At 39.6% G+C, this 19,655-nt stretch overlaps 1 protein-coding gene across 9 annotated transcripts in view; it reads right to left on the bottom strand.

The window, feature by feature from the left end:
- The window catches only part of ARHGEF18 (Rho/Rac guanine nucleotide exchange factor 18), a 99,932-nt gene that overhangs the window by 26,163 nt on the left and 54,114 nt on the right, over nucleotides 1-19,655 (bottom strand). For 5 of the 9 annotated variants that reach the window (XM_075070972.1, XM_032782853.2, XM_075070973.1 and 2 more), the window contains 8 exons: nucleotides 15,119-15,186; nucleotides 13,292-13,355; nucleotides 5,379-5,523; nucleotides 4,436-4,548; nucleotides 4,136-4,276; nucleotides 2,402-2,652; nucleotides 1,475-1,600; nucleotides 59-176 (listed from right to left, as the gene is read on the bottom strand). In XM_075070972.1, the coding sequence (XP_074927073.1) occupies nucleotides 59-176; nucleotides 1,475-1,600; nucleotides 2,402-2,652; nucleotides 4,136-4,276; nucleotides 4,436-4,548; nucleotides 5,379-5,523; nucleotides 13,292-13,355; nucleotides 15,119-15,186 (1,026 nt within the window). The remainder of the gene's footprint in view (nucleotides 1-58; nucleotides 177-1,474; nucleotides 1,601-2,401; nucleotides 2,653-4,135; nucleotides 4,277-4,435; nucleotides 4,549-5,378; nucleotides 5,524-13,291; nucleotides 13,356-15,118; nucleotides 15,187-19,655) is intronic. The other 4 variants (XM_075070969.1, XM_075070975.1, XM_075070971.1 and 1 more) reach the window with 3 other exon arrangements.

Raw genomic sequence — 19,655 nt, forward strand, 5'->3', positions numbered from 1 at the left:
GCAAAGGAAGACAGCCAGGGCTGTGGGGGGGGACAGGTATTACAGGGCACTCATATACCTTCTGTATTCTGAATAATACGCTCCACCAGCACTGGATACTTTGTTATGCGTTGAGTGACTAGGAGGATGCACTCCTGGACACCAAGTCTCCTCACAATAGAAGAGTTACCTATTTTCTAGGGAGCAAAAAACAAAAAACAAAAAAAAACACACAGAAACCAAACAAGTGGTTAGACTACTCTACATGGCATAAACTGCATTTGAGACAGCCCTCCGTCTTCTCCCCAGGCCAATTACACATTCTTTACCTCTTGAAATTTTTCTCTTTTGTGCAACATTGACGACACCACCCTGTGGCTACTCTTGCACTACAGCCCCATTAGTGTCAATCACAAACTAGCAATGGGCACTTGCACCCAGCAAACCAAAGTTGTTATTTTGACTTACATCACAGGAAAAATATGCGTTTTTAAATGTCATTTCCAGCTAGTGCAAAAAAATTGTTGGATTTCCCATTTAATGATAGATTTTATTTTTTCTTTTATAATATGCCCACTTTTAAAAACATATTTATCATCATCTAATCAGGTTCAACAATATAATTGAACTGAATTACACTTGCTACTGAATGATGTATAGGTGTCTCCTTTACCAGGGTTTCTGGAGTTTAATGCTAATAAGTACAGATCCATTTAAGAATCAAAGAATCAGAACTCCAACAGTCAGTCCGATTCCAGGTACTCTGGGGTGCTGGCAGCAGAATGGATTACAGATTCATGGATCCTCTCTTCTCAGAGAACAGAATGCATTGCACTTCTAAACTCATTATTTAAATTCTTGACAGTAATGAACTGTCCCCTTTAAAAGACACCATCTAAGATGATCTAGAATTTAGAACAATACTGGGAAATACTCCAAATTACTGAACTCGAGGATTTAGAAAATTTCATCCATCTGAACCGTGCAACGTTCCTCTAAGATTCAGGTTAACTCCTTACACATTGTCTACATTTAAATGTTTCCATATAGCAGTTTCTTTTGTTCTACCCACGTAAGGCTGCACATTCCAGTGCACAAGAGACTGACATGCCCTAGAGCCAGTCTCTTGATTCTGGAGATATGTCATAGTGGGCAAAACTATAACAATGGTACCTAGTTCTTCTACAGTGCTTTTTATGGTAGAGCTCAAAGAATGATTATCCGCATTTCAGAGATGAGGAAACTGAGGCACAGAGGTGAAGCAACTTGCCTAAGGTCACATAACAAGCCAGTGGCAGAGCCAGGACTAGAACCTAGGTCTTCTGAGACCCAGTCCAGTGCTCTATCCACTAGGGCTCTCTAGAGCTGCATTTCCAGCCAAGTAACAAGCTCACACTCCTTTCAGCTTTAAGTCTGGTTCAAAACCAAACCCAAGAAATCAGATATTTTGCTCTTTGGAAATGGGACAGACTGGATCACTGGATGGGTTTTTTACCTTTATTAAGTTTTGGAACTTCTTGTTGCTCTGCAGCAGGTCCTTATAGTGATTGACAGCTTCATTGTGACCACAACAGAACATACTGTATTTTTCTTTCATTCTCTCTCCACTTTCGCCTGAAAACTAATTGGAAACATGAGGAAGGACATTAAATTAGCCAGTTTAAAATGCAGCCAGTTACTCCTAGAGAGCTTGGCTAGTATAACACTCTTGGGTTTAATTAGGCTTTGTGCTGATTGGCTTTTGGGATCAAATTTCTTTGCTATTCCAGCTTCTTCTCCTGCACCAGAAATAGGAGGGATTGAGCAAGTGGAGTGGCTCAGACACAGTGATGTACCCAAATATTCATTTACTCCTGGCAGACAGACAATAAATGTGAGTTAAGAGCCTCTGGGACTCGAACTCAGAGCTTTTTTGGAGCTGGAAAGGGCGAGGGGGACATCAAATTGGTGGTGATGTAAGAGAGTTTCTGCTGCATTATTCCAAGTCAAGGAGAGCATATAGAGTAGCTGAAAGAAGGGAAGGCTAGTTACAGCAAGGGTCCTTGTAACCCAAGCGGGTTGGCAATTGATGCAGGAAAGCTGTGTTCAGGAGGGCTGTGAGGATTCTCCTTGAAGGACTTCAGTGGTGTGCTGCTTTAATTTTGGAGAGGAGAGGACAAGAAACAGAACCACACCCTTCCCAGCAGCATGCCATGTTATGCATAAATACACAAAGGAAATTTTTAACATTTCACACAATTAGGGACCAGCTGCATTTCTGGAAACCAAAGACAAATGTGGTATTGGACGGAGCACTTTAACCCTAGTGTTTTGTCAAGGGCCCACTACATTCAAACTTTACACAACCCAACCGTAACATTACAGTTAAGTTCTTAGAAGTTAAATATAGCATTAACTAATGTTATCAGAGCTTAGTTCACACCTGTTGTACCAAGAGGTCTCCAATGTTCTGGATAATGTAATTCCGGTCACTGCCTTCCTCCAAGGATGCCTTCCGTCGCTCCTTTAATTGAGACAGGAATTGCCCATGCAGCTCCAACAATTCATCCACACAAGGGAAGATTTTGTTGATGACAGTGTTTGTGAACTGCAGCTCCTCTCTCAGTGCTCTGGAGTACACCTTCAGCATGATTTTCAGTGTTCGGACATGATGCATTTCCGTCTGCATGAGTTCTGGAGAGAAAACATCCTAGTCATTTAGAAATGTTAGGCAGTGGCTGGCCAAGCACCTAGCAGAGCAGGCTGTGAAAGTCAGCAGCCATAGCAACCCACTTACCACACTTCTGGTGCATGTTGCTAGCAAAGGCAGCATTGAAATAATGATGGGCATCGACAGCTCAGCTATTTACTTCATTCTAAATTTATAAAATAAATCCACCACTTCCTATTGGCAAGAAACTGAAAGACAATATTATATTGTTGCGTGTTGGATGCTGTGAAGTTTGTGCATTTCTCGAAGAGAGCGCTTTCAGTATCCATTAAAAATCCTTATTTTTACAGAGGTCAGGTGAAGACTGACAGCTTCTATTATGATTCAAGTCAAAGCTTAGGAGACCTTGAACTACTGTAATCTAAACATCTCATTAGAATAGAAACATAGGACATGAGATACTCTCACAGCTATGGAAGCGCCTAAGGAAAACTCATTTATGATGCTTTTGGATTTCTCTCAGACCGTAATAAAGCAGTATCACCAATATGTGCCAAGGACTATAGCAGCAATACACCAGCATGGTAGTGCTAAAGACTTTCCAGAGATCAGCTCAAAACTGGGTATGCAACACAACTCTAAGGACTGTTCAAATCTGACAGCTAAATTTTCTAGTCTGTCTAAAACTCTGTAGTCTGCACTATAAAGCAACTGTAAACATTTTGAAACATGCAGTGCAAAAACAGTAATCAATGTCGACAGCAATAATAATCCCTATTCATGCAATTTGTGAAGAACTTCCGGATTAAAAAAATAAATTCACTCATCTCTGGGCTGGAATCGAGATAGCATTCTAAACCAGAAACACTTCTTGAAAGAAGGAGTTTCTAGAAGGAGAAATGAAGACTCCTTATAATCCAATTAAAACCCTAGAGGGAGTTTTAGGATTATAGGTTGCAATTTGGCCTGACATGCCTACTCTTGCAAAAAGAACCATGGGATCCTTAAGAACATGGAGTCCTAAGTTTATGTCTCGTTAGAAGGATAGTGCCTTCAGCCACACTGATGTGCATAAAAACACCATTCTGGGGCCCTGGCTCAGTACTAAAGAAAGATCACTGCTCTACTAGGGTACAGATGCTTTCCTTGGAAATCTTCCAACCAAGTAGTGACCAAGTTTCACCCTGATTAGGGTTATGATATCTTCAATCATGGCTTGAGATGGTGGCTATGGATATTGCCTTGTTTTATAGGTGGAATTTACAGCTTATTTTAGCAACCTGAAAACCACAAGTTGTTTAACAATATAACAAATCAGAATCCAAGTACACAGCATGTCCAGGGGTAGAAAAGGGAAAATCTTCACACAATCCTGGCTTCTAAGCACAAAGGAAAACAGGGAGGCACTGAAATCACTGAATCCTATTATACTAATCAAAATAGCAATAGGAGACATTTTAAAATAGAAACACTATGTAAATGACAGAAATAAATTATTATTCTTACCATAAATGACATCTTGCCTTTTCGTAACTGCTCTCTTTTGCTCCTTTGCATAAGATTGTTCCACTATGAGACTCCAAGATTCTGCCTCAAACTCATGAGCATCTGTTTCTATCTCACTTCTCAGAGAGGAAGAGTATGCATCTAGATCAAAAACACATTCCATTTTACTAACATTATGCCCTGGACATATCCTCCAATAACTTTTATGAACCTAAAAAGTTAAAACATTTCAATAGTCTCTCTGAGACTCAATTTGTAAAAACAACGGCAGGAAATCCTCAAAAGACAGAAGTTCCATACCTTCCAGAAAAATGGATTCTGCTGTTGAAGGTGCAAGTGAGACAACATCATCTGATGTCTGCTTAAATTTTATAAATCCCGAATCCCCTTCATCCATTTCTCCTGTGATTGGTCTAAATAGCCAAAAAAATTGTACAACTGTGTTACTTTAACATAGAATATTAATTTTTTGAGAGAAAAGCACAACTAAGTTATCTATAACAAACCATTTTAATTTGCACTCGTCCTTTACTATGGAGCTAATTAGTTTGAACAAACACAAAGACTATCCTTGCTTTTTGACATGAAATAGTCAAATTCAATTTGGTAATAAACATTGGAACTCAATGGATAAATTTTCAGTTTAAATTTAAAGTCCCTTATTCTCTTCTCTTGATCAATCAACTCTTATACAACCTTTGGTACTACACCTTAAAAGGCACCTAATTTTATGTTGAGCCTATGTAGGGTTAAAACTAAAAGCTCCATCAATAAGATGACACACAATTGTGGCAAACAAAAATGTGATACATAGCTTTGAAATATCCCTTGATTAAAACAGAGGACTGTTTCAATTTAAACAGCATTGTCAACTACACTATGTGGCCCAAAAAATTCAGCCTAAGAAACTATTCCTAGGTTTCCAGAGACCTAGAGGCAAAGGTCTTTGATGGACAATAAAGCTTAGACAAGGGCATTCAAATACCACAATCCAAATTTCACCATAATCCATGGTATTTCATCTATAGCAGAAAGGAACCACAGAGACTTTGCAGCTTCACAAAGAAACTAACAGCTGTCCATTTGGAGAGCATTTCTCAATGCAATTCAGCAGTAAGGGTTCATCTAATACTCTCTACAGCTTGCTGCATGTCCTTAATTTGGAAGAGATTTAGTTCCATAACTGTTTTTACAGGTACAGTAGGAAAAACAAAGTGGCTTAAAAGAGAAGCTGTCTACTTACCCAAATCTATGAACAGACTCAGCAGTATTCAATGCAGACTGAGGATTTCCTCTTTGGGTGATAGTCATGCCGAGATGCCGAGACAGAACTGGGGTGCCATCCGATCCCAGAAGGGCACTTCGGGGCTGCTCTTTCAGAGAGGCTGCTACAGAAGCAAAGACTGAATTGGTGCTCAAAAAGTGAGGAGCACACTGCAAACTGCAGGCTCTCAAACCCCTCCTCTCTGAACGTGGCTGGAGAGCAGACAAGATCTTGGATGTCAAGAGCTCATTGTCCAAAAAGACATTTTCATTCCATTTTCTTGAAAATGAGCTACAAAAAGACAGCTCAGGAGGAGCTGGCATTGTGTTGTTTCTGCCACTGCTTTTTGAATTTGTATTCCCCATGCTTGCAACTGGCTGCCCTAAGATTTAGCGCAGTAAAGTGGCCCCACAGATGTACTGTTTTTATACTACCTTGTGATCCTTCTAGAAATGTAAAGCTGCCACTTAACGTACTGTATTGGCTAAATCAGCAGGGCTGAAGTGCAGGAAATTGGTCCCTGCTGTGCCCATTTAGTGTGGAAATTGCAAAGTATCTTCTCCTTTAGTAAAACACCATAATCTACACACAATTATTCACACCCTATTGTACAAGGGCATAGAACATTTCATGTCAAACAAGAAAAATCTGAGATCACAAAAAAACCCAACAGTTCTCTGACATGCTTATTGCTACATAGTGATTTATACACACACTAACAGATACCACAGCTAAACTGAATTTTAATACTTCAACTTTCCAATTCTTTTAATCTATATAGACGGCAATCTGGAAAGATATTTAAACCTATGATCATATTATACAATGCATAGAAGCCTGTAATAGATTTCTTAGTATTAATGCCTTTAATGTAGAATAAGGAACTGGAGACAAAGTGCATTAATTTTATCTTATTTTTCATAATGATTTTAGAAAAGTCACAGGTGGAGAAACCAGCCAGACACAATCTTTAAAACTTCACATCACTGATTAAATCTGCAGCTGCCCTTTCTTCCAAGTGCTCATAATACCCACTGGACTGCTCCTCTGCAATGAGAGGGGCAGGAAGAGTGTGGACTCCCAGAAAAAAAAGCCAGAGGAGGAGAGGTGGAAAGCTCATGAAGGGAACTCAAGGGAGGAAGGGAGCAGTACAGATTCCACCAAATGGGGAGCAAGATGATGCCAAGGACTGATATATGGGTAAAGTTTTTAAAAACCAGGGATTATTATATATAAATCACTAATATGTGCATAGAATGGGGCTTTAATTCCATCTTGCAGTTCTGGTGACATGTATAAATATAGTCTCATGAAGCTACCAAAACACTGCAATGAAAGTATAGCCTTTGTTACGTGCCTGAGTGCTCTGCAAGGACGAGGCCCACACACACAGTGAGTTATTTGGCTTTAATGAAGGTAAAGTGACACATCCACAACGGGGACCCTGGGCATTGCTGTCACTTAGGCGGGGAACCCAGCACCGAAGCTCAGCTCGGCCTGGGTCGGAGTCCAAAGGCGGACTGGGAGCATACAGCTATATATACACAATACAAAAGCAACTCATACGTATGCAAAAAGGGACTTCCCACAGGCTATGTCCGCCCTTTGGCCTAAGGCCATACAAACTGGTTTCAACCAGTTAAAAGCAAGTTATAACTGGCATGCTGTGTCCTACAATGACCGGCCACTTAGCAAGCAGGGGCTCTTCACAAGGCCGCCGAGAAGGTGGAGACACCCTAGCTAGGCCGTGACACAGTCTTCCGTAGTCCCCTACAGCCTTTATTACTCCAGGCTACGTAAATTAGTCTTCAGCTAAGCAGCAGATGGATCATGTTCAACTTGCTATTCCACTAAATATACAAATGCCAGAGATTTCCCCTTGTGTATTGTTTTATTGACTTCCACACGAGGAGGGCCAATGGCTACAGAATGCCTCTTTAGAGGAAGAGGCTACAAGTCTTTAAATACAAAATAAATTTCAATATTAGGACCCAATCCCACAAACACTTGTTCATAGGAAGAGTTCCACTGGCTTCAGTGGACTAAGTCCATAAGGTGTGGCAGGATCCAGCCTTTCATGAGAAAATGTTCCATTTATTGTCAAATGTTGGCCTACAAAGCCAGCTGGTTTGTATCAAAAGCCTGATTAAAGTCCGTGGGAAGATCATTTTATTGTTATCATGAACACAATATTTTAATGCTGTGATCGTAACAAAAAAGCGAGAATTAAAGAGTTTTTCTGCGTCTAGAGGCTCAGTGTTTGGAGTTCTTATCTAGAACAAACAGCTTGAATCTGATTTTCAGCAGTTCTGAATGTCACTGATGGAGACCCATACATCTGCTAGTCCACAGCAACAACATGGCAACTGTAAAGTGACCTTCTGTTCACTTAAGTAACAAAATTTTCAACTAAGCCTTGATAAGATCACGTCAACAATCACTCAAGAGAGCCCCCAGAATGAGTATCCTTTCTGAGGCCTTGGCTACACTGGCACTTTACAGCGCTGCAACTTTCTTGCTCAGGGGTGTGAAAAAAACACCCCCCTGAGCGCTGCAAGATACAGCACTGTAAAGCGCCAGTGTAAACAGTGCCGCAGCACTGGGAGTGTGGCTCCCAGCGCTGCAAGCTAATCCCCATGAGGAGGTGGAGTACGTGCAGCGCTAGGAGAGCTCTCTCCCAGTGCTGGCGCCACGACCACACTCGCACTTCAAAGCGCTGCTGTGGGAGCGCTCCCGTGGCAGCGCTTTGAAGTTTCGAGTGTAGCCAAGCCCTGAGAGTATCATGTGCATTTGAAATTCAGGTTCCAGGTGAATTGCATCTTCTCAAAAGTCTTATTTTAAGACAGAGGTGACTTTCCATTAAGTAACAGTGTCTTTGATGCTGCGCCCTTTAGAAGGTAAGGCTTCTATTCTGGGGGGGAGTGGCAAGACACTGGGTTCTACTCATTTCCTGACAATGCCACTTTTGAACAAGATTCTGAAATAGGGTTCTCAATAGGCTATAAAAACTTCATGGCCAAGCTGTGCCACAGCAACTGGTGTTAGAGGGTAGCAAGCAGGACAATTGCCTAGGCACCCACACCACAGTGGGCACTGAAAAGCTAAGTTGCTCAGGCTTCGGCTTTAGCCCTGGGTGTTGGGGCTTGGGGTCCCGGGGCTGCAGTCCTGTGTGGCAGGGCTTTGGCTTTCTGCTCTGGGTCCTAGCAAGTCTAACACCCGCCATGGCTGGTGGACCCCCCTGAAACCTGCTCACAGCTGCCCAGCCTCAGGACCCCTGGTTGAGAACCACTGTTCTAAAGGGTCCATTAAAATATATCATTGCAACCAATCCCCATCTTTCTATGATTTCCACACAAAAAGGTTACAGTAATTGGATCCCTACTCACAGTGATATTGCCCAGATTCAACACACTAGCACAATACCTCATTAGTAAAGAATGTCATCTGTCCACGTATTAATATCATGAGTCTTTGCATGGCTCATCATTTTACTATAGAACTAGAATCTCACTCGAATAACTCTGGTTTCAAAGATGCATTGAGTTTGTAGTACTGAGCCATTGGATTTTCATCTGTCAAAACGAGGGGCCCACATATATAGAAAAAGTAATGCAAAAGTGTAGGGAGAAAGAAGCAAGTTCAATTTAATTACAGTCCACCTTACCAATTAAAGTAAATCTTTAATAACATCAATTTAAAGCCTACAAACAATCTTGTTTAAACAACATTTCAGAAAGGGCTATCAACCCATTATAAAGGATTGCGAAAAAAAGAAAGTAGCTAGCATTGCAAAGATTTTATATATTTTAACAAATACATAGCCATGGCTCCAGATAGTATAACAGAACAAAAGGGGTCATCAACCCTAAAAAAAAACAAAAAACACCACAACACACTTTTGTATGGAGTTTTTTCACCTGCTATTTTTATATGCAGCCCCTAAAATCACTACTACTGAAAGACAACAACAGTTATTTTTCTCAATTTGTTTACATTGCATATAGGAGCATTTTGTATATAGTCATTTTGATTATGTTGTCCCTGCTCCATATATGAAGTGGGTCAGCCTCCCAGTTTGCATGGATCATTCACACAACAACCAGGGACAGAAAAGCATTTTCAAGTTTAGCAAAGTGTGATGGTAAAACGACAAACCTGGCACATGTAGGTTCTGAAATTGCTATTAACAGACTATATTTCAACTTGACTGTATCCCTTTAAATAAGAATAAAATTCAAAACTAAGCCACTGAGCCAAAACCATACAGATTCATAGTATTCACCTCCAAACAACAACAGAACATCCACATTCATTTGACCATCAAGTCACAACTATTCCTTATCAAAGGCCTGGGGCTTTGCACTACCCCTGCAGGTTAATAAATCTAGTCTCCGGCAGACCAACAAGGCAGGGAGTGAGTTCCAAAGTCAGACATCCTTCCCAGAACACTGCCTCTACCTCCTTTTTTCTGAAAACGGAGTAGAAGTGCTAGCTTGAGCGCTTGATCACAAACACGGTAGTGTTACTTGGAAAGTGATGCTACCTAACCTAAGTAGCCAAGTCCCAAACTGGTTAAGGCTGTTTACTAACCCTGACTACCACCTGGCAGCTAAAAGACAGCTAGTGCAAATTATAGAGGTTACATGTCCCCTGACTGAAACCCTGCTTAGCAGAAGTCCTTAGTGCTCTGCATTACCTTCAGCTTCCTTGCAGTCCCAAGGTACAACCCTCCACAGAATGACGACTATCATCACTGTGACATGAGACTAAGATGTGGATAACTGAGCCAAGGTCCGTATCTGACACAGTCAGGTGCACATGACTGAGTGCCCTGGGCCTCAGCTGCTACCTAAGCAACCACGGACTCCCTCTTTTATAAAACCTTGAACTTGCTGACATCTAAAACAGGTCGCTGCCTCCACTGGATGGACAATGTCATCTTCCTTAATGTTCCTGGTTGGTTCCCACATCCAACCAACCGTATTTCAACAGGCCCTCATCGACATCCCACTTTCAGACACCAGATCACTCATTCCACTGTACCTGCCAAGTCTGATATACAAGAGACACAGATCCAAAGATCATCAGTATACTGAAAACAATGTAGCCTCTATTCCTCCCGCCCATGTACAGAAGGAATAATAAAACTTAACCCTACGGTGTCCTGCCTCCAGGCAAAAGAGAAACTGCTCCAAAGTACCCTTTCATGAAGAAAGGAGTAGAGCAAGCAACTCTGTCCCTGCTGCTAGGAAGTGCAGATGTATCAGTAAAACCTAGTGGTGAGTTGTAGCAAAGGCAGCTGACAGACCCAAAATAATCATCCACCAACAAGACAAAATCCTCTACCAATGGAACCTATTTGTCTCATTCCTAAGTCCAAAACCTGATTGATTTCCACAGCCCAGTCAGAAGCCAGAGCTTCCTGACACAAACTCAGTGACTTTGCCAGAAAAGGAAGATTGGATGGACACTGGTCAATCGTTAGCAAGGTCAGCATCAATGGGTAGCTTCTTGAGCAAAGGACTCATAATAGCTTTCTTGAGGATAGCTACCATCCAGTCTCCAGCAGGGAAATGATGACAACCTCAACTAACAGGCACAGTATTTCCCTGCTTGCTTTCACCAGCCAGAAATGATCCAATTCACAGCAACCTGCTGTCTTCTACAGCAACTCCAGAACTATACTGAGAAAATGACTTCTGACTTTCCTGGCTGAAAAGTGAATGTCTTCTTTTTATTGATGCAATAGCTTTGGTCCTTTTATAAAAGTTAGAGAAGGAAGAGTGCTAACAAATCATCCCCTGGAAGTGCAGTGTACCCATCATCTTCTAAATAAACAATATTTCAGACATTAAGCCAACGTCACACTAGATAGGACTAGAACTTGGTAAAAGAAGGTTGCAAAAAATTGTTTTTTGGTAGCCTGTTGAACCATCAGACTAGAAGCAAATTTGTTCACCAAGTGTGTAATATTTTCACGTATATGCCAATTTCCTTGAGAATTTCAGACTGCAACTTTACTAGAGTTTATGGTGCAGATGTACTGCCTTTAAGCAAAGCTACAGCACTAAAGAGGCTGATACAGTCTTTCAGAACCATCATCCACATTCCAAAAAGTCTTTCTATATGTATTTATAAGCAAATCCAACAGCTTTTAGCTTTTCACTGCCAAAATCAAGCAGAACACACACAAAATACTCCTAAATGCCAATAAGGTCACACTGATCTTGGAGCCTTCAGTGCTGCTTCCTTGCATCTTAGGGCCTATTCCTGAAATTACTTTTGCTTAAAAAAATGCCCAGTTAGATGTAACTTACTGTTTTAATACAGCGTATACTATAAGTAAAGACATATACTGCCCATGGCATTAGCTGTTCTTTTCAACTTCTTAGCCCTTCTACTTTTGACTATGTTCCCATTTTTCAGTCTACCTAGCAGAGTCTGCACTAAAGAAAAAGTCATTTTCTGAGTTCAATTAGCACTGTCTGCACACTGCTGAGAGTCATCATTGATTGCTGTTAGCCCATCACACCAGACCAGACTGTATACCACAGAGTTGTTCCAACGACAAGACCTAGGATTAACTTTTTCCATTTTCATTATTCTTTCATGTTTCCTATTTTAGTCTCTAAACCTCACCATAAGGAGACAAAGCCATTCTTGGCAACAAAAACAGTCACTTATCTTATTCTAACAATTAGTCCCCCTGTGCTGTTTCCTCAGTAAAAGCGTTTTTTTAAAAAAAACCTTGAAATGCAAGTCAGCCACCACTTACCATACACACACTGGCACTCCAGATAACAAACATCCTCCTCTACAATGTGTCTCAGTGAGTAACACAACTAAACAGAGACCAATGCATCCAGGCAGAGACTAATTTTGTCCTTGTTATGATCAACTGAGTCTTCTTACAACCTGAGGAGTCTGTTTCTCCCCTTAACACACACCTATCAACTCCTACCACCTAAAATTGTATTTACGCACACACAGGGCTGGACTGTGATCTCACTTATATGGGCATAAACACAGAACAGTTCTAACACATTTACACCAGTGTAACAGAGAGCTGACTCTGACCCACTAGATGGAGAACACCTTGTTAGCATTTTATGTAATCACTGATTGAAAAGAATAGCTGTACCACAAAATAAACACCAGTATCCGAATTCTAGAAACAACTCAGAGCAAAAGGTGCAGAATCTTACAGACTGTTTGATGAGAGCAAGTTCTGTGATGGTGAAAATGCCCATTTGGTGGGATCCAAAAGGCCTCAGCATAGCTTCAGCACCACAACCATAGGGGGGATGGAGGGAGAAAAATGATTTGTCTATTGGATAACAGTGCTTGAAAGCTCCATGGCAATAGCAAAAAGCTATTTCTGAGCTTATACTTCAAAATAAGTGCTCTTTTCAAATTTTTTTCCCCCAATCCCTTTTCCAAATTTATGACAAAGATATATCTTTCAGATGGCTAATGCCCGCTTGTCTCAGAGACTGCTAGCTAGCACCAGCTGCAGGCAAATTTTTAATAGACAATTATGAAAATCTGATGTAAAACGAAGGTTCCAGTTCACAGTTCTAGTCTTTTCAGAAGCCAGAGAATAGGCAATCAATGAGAAACTAGCTTATCGATCTTTCTTCACTGCGATATTTTGAGGTTACACAGCAAGAAGGTATAAAATAGAATAAAAATATAAACGGATAAAAACACATAGGAAACTTCTAAGTGCTTCTAGCTCATTCCCAATGGGGAAAAATGAAGTCATCTTATTAAAAGAGACCTTTTCTAACCTTCAATAATACACTATATATTGTTTCTAAAACAAATTAAAGAAAAAAGTGTAAAACTCAACAGACAAGCCTGGAGCACAGAAATCATTCTTTTGTACAAACCTGGGTTAAAGCACTGCGATGAACTTTGTGGGGATCCAGGTGGTCTGTGCTGCAAATCCTTCTGCTATAAGAGAAAACAAAAAAAAAAAATTTCTTAAAGGGTGCCCTTAACTAAAACAATGAGAGCATCATTTCACAGTGAACCATATTTTCAGTATCATGAATTACAGATTACAGGTGGATCCTTACACTTAAAACTAGGAAACCAAAAGCTTTCGTAGAAAAAGTTTTTACATTTTTTCACATTCTAAAACAAAACAATGTATCTAGACTTAAAAATTACAAATAAATGCTAAGAATGCTTTGCGGAGTATAAGCAGGACTAAGTCTTGCCTACATCAGAAAGCTGCACAGTTTAAAGGTGTGATCTAAATAGCTTTATTTAAACCGTGAAAACCCATGTGGACACTTATTTCAGGTTAAGAGTAGCTTATTTTGGTTTATTTTAAACCAATTTCTAATTGGCTTAAGCTGGTTTAAACCAAAAGTAGAGTGTCTGCACAAGGCTTTGTGCAGGTTTAGTTAAAGCAATTTAAATCATAACTTTAATTACATCAGTGCAACTCTCTCACACAGACAAGTCCTCATTCATATGACAGAGCAACATCCAAAGGTCAATCTGTTAAGAGCCAAGATGTCAATATGCAGGAAAAATAAATAATACATTTCTGTAGCAGGTAATTATTATGGGGGTCTCATTGCATTTCATTATTGATTTTGTCTTCTGTTCTATGTCAGCCCACTTCTCTCTCCTCTCTCTTGTTCTAAGAGTAATTTGTGGGAGCCTGGTTATGTATTAGAGTTTGTAGAAAGTTGTATTTGCAAATGGAACATTTCTATTGCACAGAAGATAGGCACAATAGCGTTCGCATGTTTAAAAAATAACAACACGGGATGATGTGAAAACACGAAGTAGAAAACCAACAATAATTGCGCCCTCAGGACTGGGCTGAAAATTGATTCCTTCGTCTCTTGACTGCCAAGACTTGGGCTGTTCTGTACTCTCTGTTCTTCCCCATATTACTCCCTTCTCTGCTTTAGGTCTCTGAAGTCAACAGTTGCATATGGGAAAAAAAACCTCAAAATTTGAATGCAAGTCTCAATAGGTAAGTGAAGGAGGAAATTATATTCCAATACCATGTTTTAAAACACAGGAATGGACTGTTTTGTTTTGTTTGTTTTTTTAAACACACAAATACATAGTTGATTATGACCACACTGTAACCTTGCATGGAATCCTATGAGCATATTTTGATAGAGATAAGTAAAAAATGAACTGCTTGGCTAGAAGTCAAGGCACTGACCCATGGCTTGCAAAGATTCAGAAGAAGATTTTACAGTTTAGAACATGAAACCACTATTTCTACAGTGCTCAGATTATAATTAGCATGTAACTGTTCTGATCAACCTCCCTCCTCTCATGCGAGCATCCTCAAACATGGACCAACAATGCTGTGTTACCTATTTATCCATGCAGTGGCATTAAAAAACAGGGGTTCCAAAAATTAAGAATATGCATAATTTGCTTTGAGAGAGACAGTGTTTCAGGAACAAATAATGGGCTCAAGGACCAGGAATTCCTGAGGGTGAATCTAACACTGACTTGTTATGTAGCCTTAGGTAAATCAGCCTTTCTGCCTCAGTTTCCCCACATATACATAAACCATCAAGGGACACTAGCTGGATCAGTTAGTAACTATTCAAGGATTTGAAGATATAGGGTCAGATTCTTAGCTGGTGTAAACCAGAGTAACTCCACTGAATACAATACACTATTTAGGTGATATGACTCCAATCTTATAAAGGAAGAAAAGTTGTAAAACCAACCTTGGGTCTGGTACTGCTGCATTCAGCCAGTAAGGTCTTGCAGTTCTTGTGGACATTCACTGCACAGTCTGAAATGTACAAAACATTTAAGTTATTCTTACCCTCCCCATTTCGACAGAGAGAAATAATCAATTTCTCAGATTTGAAAGGATCAGGAAATGACGACAGGTATTCCATTGGGAATACTTATTTTGAAATGTCAACTCTTGGTTTTACATCAAAATGCTCAAACTTGTAAGAATGAAGATAAGAGCCATTATTAAAAGAGCTCATGCCAACAAGATGTAATGGGTATGAAAGAACACCATTACCAGAGTACTTTTGGGGCATCTCCAGATGGCAGCCTAAGGCAGGAACAGTACCACATAAATATACTGCTTGTTTCAACCCTAGTACAGTAGAATGGATATAGCAGATTCATAATGTAACCCAGTGGCACAGAACAATATTCTTCATTTGCATGGTCTCCTAATGGCAATATGAAATATTTCAGGCTCCTACAAAAGTGCAGTTAATCGCTCCCTTTTTCTACAATATTTTTACCTTGTATATTGCAAGTTTATTCTTTTTGTTGTGTGCATGCATGCATATGCGTATGATGTACGAACCATTTCTTGTTTAATCAAGTCTATTCCTTTGCCACCATCTTTTAACTAAACTTCAAGGAAGAAAACAGATCGCTGGTTTCTTCATTAATCTCACCTCAGATTCCCCGCCTCACCAAAATGAAAAGTATACACAATCTTCAGATTACAAATCACTCTCACAAACATTAACGAAATGAAAAATGAGCATTACATGCCCATTTACAGAGCAGAGAAACACACACCCAAACAAAAATTTAACTGTCAGAAAATCTTGCAAGTAACAAATGTAAGGATGATATTTGTTAAAAGCTCTCACTGCTTTCTGTAAAGAGCTCTTTATTCACTAATATTCTTCTGGTTCATTACTACCTGTGTCAGAGTCCCATATTCTTCAGATTCTGAACTGTTATTCCAAGGCAAACTGAATCAAGTTACCTAATTCAGGCAATTGACCAAACAAATTCAGAGACTAGGTTAATTCTTCAAATACAATGTATACAGTGTCTTTTAACATGTGAATGGTGAATAGGAACTGATTAAATTAACTGAAATAGGCAACAGAAGACCCTCAAAGTAGTGTCAATGATCCTGATGCCACCACTTTTATATGGCATAAGGCAATTGCTTCCACATCATGGCACTAGAGCATTCTGAGATAACAGATAACACACAAGACCTTTCCAACCAAGATTAAATCCAGTGCCCTTTTCCCATCAAAATAATTATAACCCAAGAGGTGGGCAAGGTGGAGGGGACCAACTGGATGACACCACTCTCACACATCCTCCAGTAGCTCCCCTGGCCTCTGTAAATTAAGATTTTTCCTTATCTGGAGACAACAGAAGCAACACATCAGAAACTCAAATATTAAGGGAAACCTGATTTTTTCTTCTTGCAATGGACACAAAACATGCTTATGACAGCTAGAACAGGAACAATTGCACTATAAGTGCTTGAGAAAAGGCTGTTTGTGCCTAATGCACTGGGGAAAACTGTTCAAGCAATGTTCATCCATGCAGAAATATAACCCCTGTTATGGTGCCAGTCAGCAGTACCTAGGGTGGCCTGTTTTAAGTATTATTGGTGTCAGATAGCTACATGCTCATTTACACAGCAGTATTTTCCACAATTACTTGTATTCTTTTCTCAGACATTTATTGTAACATGCTTATCCAGGCCAAATATCTAAATAAATTAATGTTAGCAGCCATGTTGGTTCCAGGTTATTAGAGAGACAAGGAGGATAAGGTAATATCCTGAAGAGCTCTGTACTACTCCAAATTTGTCTATTTCACCACCAGAAGTTGGTCCAATAAAAGATAGTACTTCACCCTCCTCTGTCTAACTAAATTAACAACAGTCACAGACTCAGGCCCACTGGGGATGGGATGACAACTGGAAATGAAAGGGGCATATGTCCATGCTTTTTCCACATGTGAGAGGTGTAAGTGCATGTCACATACAGATTTTTCAATAGAAAATATCTCTGCAAAAAGCTTAATTCTGGCAACTAAAACTAGAAATACTGCGAAAAATGAACTAGATACTGAAATTGGATGATGCTAAATGCTTTAAAAGTGCTTTCAATCCTAACTTTAAACCAAAGAAAGAATTCTGTATTAGCCATTCGACATGGGGTATAAACTGATGAACTCACTAAAATAACACAAGCACCCCACAAAATGAAGAGCTCAAAGAAAAAAGGGAAACAAAATCAGCAGATTCAGGAAGATGCCAAAAGAGCTCTCAGTATTTGTTATGGATTTCTGAATGGACATAATGAAGACCCTAATGGCAAACGCACCCATGAAACAAACCAGTAAACTGTTGAATGAAACCACCATAAAATTCGAATGAGAAACAAAGTATTTAATGATATTATGTCTGATTGAATGGGCCCTGGAAACTGAACTCCCTTCTTACCCTTGGGGCAGGACTGAGGCACACTGGATAACTTTCTCCCCAACATTGCCCCAACTACTGCCTGTGCTATACCAATTGTGTGAATAATCAGTGCCCAGAGCTGTCAATCAAGCACCTTTCACCAGCTAAACACAATTCAATTAAAAAAAATTAAGAATAAGGACATTGTGCCACTGTTACAGTGCTTGATAGGTTTAAACTGAAATCTAGGTGTTCCACTGACAAAAGGGCACAGGTGTAAGATCATCAGTACAAATGCATTTTATAGTTGGCTAATACGTTTTGGTAAAAGTAATCTCTCAGCTTCCTGTACACCTAGGGATGCTGGCTGTAAGCACCTACAAGGTTCATTAGAATTTCATTTATAACTATTTGGGTGAGCTTGAATAAACTTCCACAAAAGACTAAAAATATATTTAAAACATTGTAAAAAGGGAATTCTTCAGGTTGACTCTCTAAATCTTTTATTCACTTATGAAATTATAATACAAAAAGCTACCATGAACATTCAATTGATCAAACCGATTGGACACTTGCATCACTCTATGCTTAAATCTATCGTTGACTTAGGCTAGGTCTACACTACAGACCTATATGGGTATAATCACGTTGCTCAGGGGTTTGAAAAATCCACACCTCTGAGCAACGTAGTTATGCCAACCTAACCCCCAGTGTAGAGGAGAGCTTCTCCTGGGGAGGTGGATTAACTATGCTGATGGGAGTTCACAGAAATGCTGCAGCTGCGCCGACGCAGCATTTTAAGCATATACCCGCCCTTAGTGATTAGGTTAAACAGTTCCTTTTTCTTTAACAATTAGTAAGACCATGTCCTATTCTCTAGACTTATGTATTTGTTAAGATAACTTTAAAAGAGAGACATCAACTGAAAAATACACTTCTGGTGGAAAACTGTTCACATATCTTTCTTACAAGGAACACCTAAAATTACCAAAGCTGGGAGATTAATTATGTATTTGACAGTACTGTGTGGTCAGTTTTATTGTTTCCCTGTATTGTCAGTTTGTTTCCCTTGTTGTAGAAGTCTTTCACACAGCAAGGGAGAGAGAAACACACTAGAAAACAGGAAAAAATGCAATTGTAAAGCCTCAAAGATTGGCAAGAGAATTCATGGGCAGGTGTTGTATCTGAAACTGCCCACCCAATGTGAAAAAAACAGAGGTGAAAGAAACTGATAAAGGCTTTTATAATCCCACCAAATTTTATAAAATATGCTTGTTATAGCTATTTGACACCCTTCTGACTGTAGTGCAGCAGCAGCATCACTATAGTTAAAGGTGAGATAATATACATTTGTTCATTCTCTTGCAGACTGGTGGATTTGATTTCTTCTCTCAAAATACAAGATCTTTTAGCATTTTCTATTCCTTCAGAACACCTTTCTGAACAGAATATCGGAAAATTAGAGACAGTTCAGAGAAGAGCAACAAGAATGATTGGGGGCATAGAAAAACTCAAATGGTGAGTAATTGAAAAGATTGAGATTGTTACCTTAGAAAGGAGATTAATAAGTAGTAAATAAAATAATGGCTTGTCTAGAAAAGATAGATGGGAGCTTCTGCAATTGAAAAATGGCAAATTCAAAACTGATGAAAGAAAATATTTTTTCATGCAACATATAATTAGATTGTGCAACTGTTTGCCACCTGATTTTACTGAAGCCAAGAATTTGGCAAAATTCAAAGTAGCAATGGACATTTATATGCTTAACAAAAATAGCCAGAGTTATAATAATTAACACTAACAAAAAGAGTATTGGAAGGGAACTAAAACCTCATGTTGCAGGATTTAAACCAACCTCTAATTATTAGAGATTAAGATGAGGCCTTCAGGGCAGGCAGATTATCCCACATCTCCTTTCTGTGGAGTTTCTTACTTCCTCTGAAACCTCTATTGCTAGCCACTCATCAACAGCATACTGGACAGGATGGAGAATGAGGGTACGTCTACACTGCACGATTATTTCGAAGTAGTTTAAACCGATATTACAAAACCGATGTTATAAAATC

The sequence above is a fragment of the Chelonoidis abingdonii genome, chromosome 11 (assembly GCF_003597395.2).
Source record: "Chelonoidis abingdonii isolate Lonesome George chromosome 11, CheloAbing_2.0, whole genome shotgun sequence".
Taxonomy (NCBI): Eukaryota; Metazoa; Chordata; order Testudines; family Testudinidae; genus Chelonoidis; species Chelonoidis abingdonii.